Source organism: Dendroctonus ponderosae, unplaced genomic scaffold (assembly GCF_020466585.1).
Source record: "Dendroctonus ponderosae isolate FM_Combo_2020 unplaced genomic scaffold, Dpon_F_20191213v2 Dpon_F_20191213_229, whole genome shotgun sequence".
In the NCBI taxonomy this organism is placed as follows: Eukaryota; Metazoa; Arthropoda; class Insecta; order Coleoptera; family Curculionidae; genus Dendroctonus; species Dendroctonus ponderosae.
Genome location: NW_026018437.1, coordinates 11,980 through 16,594, shown reverse-complemented (window position 1 = coordinate 16,594; position 4,615 = coordinate 11,980). Strand labels below are relative to the sequence as shown.

Sequence of the window (4,615 nt, the reverse complement as noted above, 5' to 3'; positions counted from 1 at the left end):
AACATATTCTCTACTGCATGGTGCTAAAAATGGCTCGATATCGGGCTCAGATTTTGAGTGAAAAATGTTTGCGAGGTCTTTTGCAAATGCAATGCCAAACTGCTTTATGAAGCTGCCGGCTTAAAAAAATGGTAAGATTCTACATTATCTAAAAATAAAATGGGTGTCGCAATCCTCATGCATTTCCAAACAAATTTGATCTCTTGCTGTTATTTCGTCCGACGCCTGGTTTTTGCTTAAAAAAATGAAAATCGTTTGACGGCAGCGTCGACTTGCTAAAATCGGACGGGCTCTGTTGTGTGCAATTCAAACTTTACCACCCTGTATTGCGAAAGCTAGAGCGTCTACGATATATGCTGATATAAAGTTTTTGTCTTGAAATTGGTCCAAGAATCGTCCCTTAAAATATTAGATTCATATTGGGAAAAACACTGATTTTGGTCCTTCGAGCGGGATTAATAATTCGGGTAAACCCGCTTTGAAGGACCAAATTAAGGCAATGAAGTAACAGAATCAACTTGATTTAGCTGGGCAGGTTTTTTTTGGTCCAAGTTTTTGAACTTACATTCATTTCCACACCATCTCACTCACTCCCCAACAGCTCACAACTAACCAAACCTGACCACAGTACTCACATTAATATTAATAATTCTAGGCAGAGGGTGTTTCGTATTGGCGCCCCCTTCAATCGCAATGCCCAAAATCGGTTTGGTTTTCTTCACCATCACGCGCAAGTTGCCCTCTTCGTCCTGTAGGACTCTGGGCGGTTCCCTGGGTTCCAACTGTCCATCTCTGGTCAGACGCTGCATTGATTGGTGGCGGCGCATCACTTCATCCCCCTCCAATAAGCTGCCATCCTCTTTCATGTCGAAGCTGCGCGATAGCTTGTGCGCGAGCTCCTAAACAGAGTGAAAGCGACAGTAAACTGGCTGTAGGCAACTCAGATTTGTGAACTTTGGGGGACTTTCGACGTTGAAAATTTGCTGTGCTAAAAGTAATGCGATTTACCACCACTTATCTTAGGAGGAAAAGTCAACGGGAACAGACATGCAGGGGCAAAGTCATTTTGCAAATAACTCGCGAACTACTCGGAGTTTTTTGCTCGCGTATTCCGAGGTCTTTCAGGGTGACAAATTTGGCTTGAGGAAGTCGTTTTTGGCCATCACAATCTGCCTTGGTTCTCATATTTTTCTTCTTCTACATTGTTTATTATTTGAAAAACACATTTCTAAAAACACTAATGCAGGCTGCAAGTGAGGAGTTACTTAAAGGTACATTTTCAACACTATGGCCAGCACGAAGTCCAGATTTTGATCCTCTAGATTTTTCAGTGAGGAAATACCTGAGCTGCTGATGAAATTTGTCATCCTCAAAAGCTCCAGAGCGTTTGTAAGTTGTTTGGAAAAAACAAGTTGAAGTTGTTTGTTGCTGTTTCCGTTGACCCTCTTAGGATAAGTTGTGCTAAATCATCGAATTTTGGCCGTAGAAACCGGACATTTTTGCATCACTACTTACGAGGCCCAGTAAATCAACTTCTATAACTAAATGCAAACTAAACTACTAGAAGAAATCGATAGGGAACAGAATGTGGTGATCATGAGGGAAAAATCAGCAAACTAGTTTGCCCTATTTGCAGTGAAATCTACAAGGTGCTCTAACAAGGTCGCAAAACTCTAAAACTTTCATGCCCCCGCATGCATGCGATGTCTGACCCCAAAGTGAACCTTGACTCTGAAACAGCCCTTAGTGTAATCGTTTGTCGTTAGGTAATACAGTTTCCCATCTCCAAGAGAGTGTTTGAGGTGGAGCTGCACAATGGGAGACTGTATTTAGCCAAAAATGTCCAAAAGATACAACACTACTCAATATGCACAATGCCTTGATTGCGTGTATTTGGTGACAGAGCTGAACTCATCTGAGTATTAGTTGGTGGTAGGTTTCAGGTAAATCTACAAAAACAAGCGACTTGAAGAAGCAGTGTGGAGAAGTAGAAGGTGCAGATAATTTGAACATCCGAAAGCCAGATTAGTGGAATTTTTCGTGTGGGTTTTGGGTGTGGAAATGTGGAAATTTGGGGTTCCAATTTCGGCGATTCGCGATCCCAGCAAACATTTTCGCCATCATCATCATCTGAAAACGTTTGCCGTGATCAACCAAAAGTAACTAAAACAAACCATCAGGTGTCGATCATCGTGCTTGTAATAAATAGTGCCGATCGGCGGGAATTGTTTGGCCAAATCACTAGAAAGCAATTCCGAACGCAAATTCTACAAACAAACGAAACAGAAAAAATTCCCGAGTGAACGCAAACGATTCCCGCAAGTCCAATATAGATCAAAGGAAGGAAAATCTAAACCATCCGAGGCCATGCTCATTTCGTAGTGCTGTATATGAAGGAACAAGACCTACGATGACTTACTAAAGGTCTGCCCCAGTACCAAGACTTCACCTTCTGGGTCCAACCGCCCAAGCTCGATCGCAGTCCTCCCAAGTACCCGCTCTGCAAAATATGTTTAGCTCATTTTCCACTGTCCATCAGCTGTTCCAACACAACAGAAAACATTCAGGAAGTGCATGTTAATTGGCCGCTTACACCATAAATATTTAAAAGCCACATGGTGGGTTCGACCTTCGCTCGCTTTACCTGACCCATTGTTTACCTCAGGTGTTTTCTACCTGTTGGCTACTCTTCGAGCTTCTCTTTCAGCTGCGCTCCTGATAGGCGGTTCTTTCTGAAGATCAACGGGTTCAGGCACCCAACCAACCGGACAAGTTGGTTTGGTTTCTTCAATTTCTTCGCGATTCTTCGACCCAACTGACCGACGGTTTCTAGTTACTACCATGGCCGTTGCTATGTTCTCCTGATCAGATGTGCTTCTTCTAGATCATTTGGTTGACTCTCTTTGATCATATCTGTCGAAGATCGTGATCAAGACCCATCCTTAAGACATCGAAGGCTATTTACGTGTATTAACTATTGTCTAAGGGGTTGGTCTTTATTAACTGGAAGAAAACCTTCAACACAGTCAAAGCCGTGAAGATACAACCGAAGAAACATCGTGATTTATTGCGTTCTCTGTACCCGCCACCACCCACTTCTTTCTTCTAGGTTGTTTTGAAGATATCGGGTGTCTTTCTTCGTATTCTGTGTTCCTGGTGGAGGCGAAACCGAATGAAGATCAATGGGTTAAGGTTTCTCCAAAAAAAACCTTCAAACTTTCATTGTTTCCAATTTGCCGTCATGAGTTCATTCCATTCAACTAATTTCAACTAAATTTTTGGTTGTTTTTAGTGTAACAAGTCTTGAAGCAAGCTGGTTGGTTGGTTGGTAGGTACCCAAACTCCATCCATACTGTTTTTTGTCTTGGATTTTCTTGTTCTTCTTCTGCATTCGGTTCTGTTGATGGTCGGTGGTTCTTCACTGGTGCCCAAGTGTTGCATTTTGCTGAAGAAATTATCAGGGACACATAAAACGCACTGAATGTGGATGAACCACTGCGTTAAGACCTTTTGCCTTCGGCATGCACTTGGTGACGAGAATTATCTGAAAACGGCCTGAAATCTCCATCCGTTTGCATTTTTTCTCTAGGAAATTGATCTGGAGATGATCTGAGAACCAAAACGTCGCTATAAAACAAACGATTTGGATTTTCTGTCTAGAGTTGGCTGAAAACGGACGCTCACTGCGTTCTAAGTTAAATTTAGTCCATAAACCAATTGATTTGAGTTTTTTGCGTCGAAAATTGACTAAAATCAGCCCGAAGTTTCGATCGAATTTTTTTCTTCTGTTGGGAATTGATCTGATTGTGGTTTAAGAACCGAAACGACGTTCTAAAGTTTAGGATTTTGATTTCGCTTCGAAATTTGTCTGAACTCAACCATACATTGCGATCTAGATTATTTGTACACAGCAAAATTTCTTTGATGATGTCTTGATGACCGAAACGGGTGCTTTATAAATCAATGGGGTTCGTGTCGAAGTCTGCCCAAAAACAGGCAGAAATTGAGATCGAGACAATTGCGTTCCGAGGAGAAATTCATAAAGCAAACGATTTGAATTTTGTGTCTAAATTTGACGAAAAACGGTCCCTTATTGCGATCCAAACGATTTTCATACAGGAAAAATAATTTGATGATGGTTGTAATTTGATGATGGTTTTAGTACCGAAACGCACCTTATAGACCAATTGATTTGAACTTTGCGTCGAAAACTGACTGAAACCGGGAACAACTTCCGATGGAGCTGGATTTTTTAATAGAAAATTGACCTGATGATGTTTTTAGTACCGAAACGGTTTGGATTTAAACGCCAAATGAATTTTATTCAGAAAAAAATGTGTGATGATGGTTTGACAACCGAAACATACGTTCAAAACCATCTGATTTCGATGAAAATTTGACTGAAAGAAGGCAGAAACTTAAATCGAGATGCATAGATTTTGCATCAAAATTTCACTAAAAACTTATTGCAACCTAAATGATTTTCATCCAGGAAAAATAATTTGATGATGGTTTTAGTACCGAAACGCACCTTATAGACCAATTGATTTGAACTTTGCGTCGAAAACTGACTGAAACCGGGAACAAATTCCGATGGAGCTGGATTTTTTAATAG

General features: G+C 41.0%; 1 protein-coding gene across 1 annotated transcript in view; it reads right to left on the bottom strand.

Annotated features, from left to right (window-relative positions):
- LOC125503679 (whirlin-like) overlaps positions 1-901 on the bottom strand; it is a 4,262-nt gene extending 3,361 nt beyond the window's left edge. Inside the window, exon 1 of the mRNA XM_048664409.1 lies at positions 636-901. Within this exon, the coding sequence (XP_048520366.1) occupies positions 636-866 (231 nt within the window). The 5' untranslated portion in view covers positions 867-901. The remainder of the gene's footprint in view (positions 1-635) is intronic.
- Between the last annotated feature and the right edge of the window lie 3,714 nt (positions 902-4,615).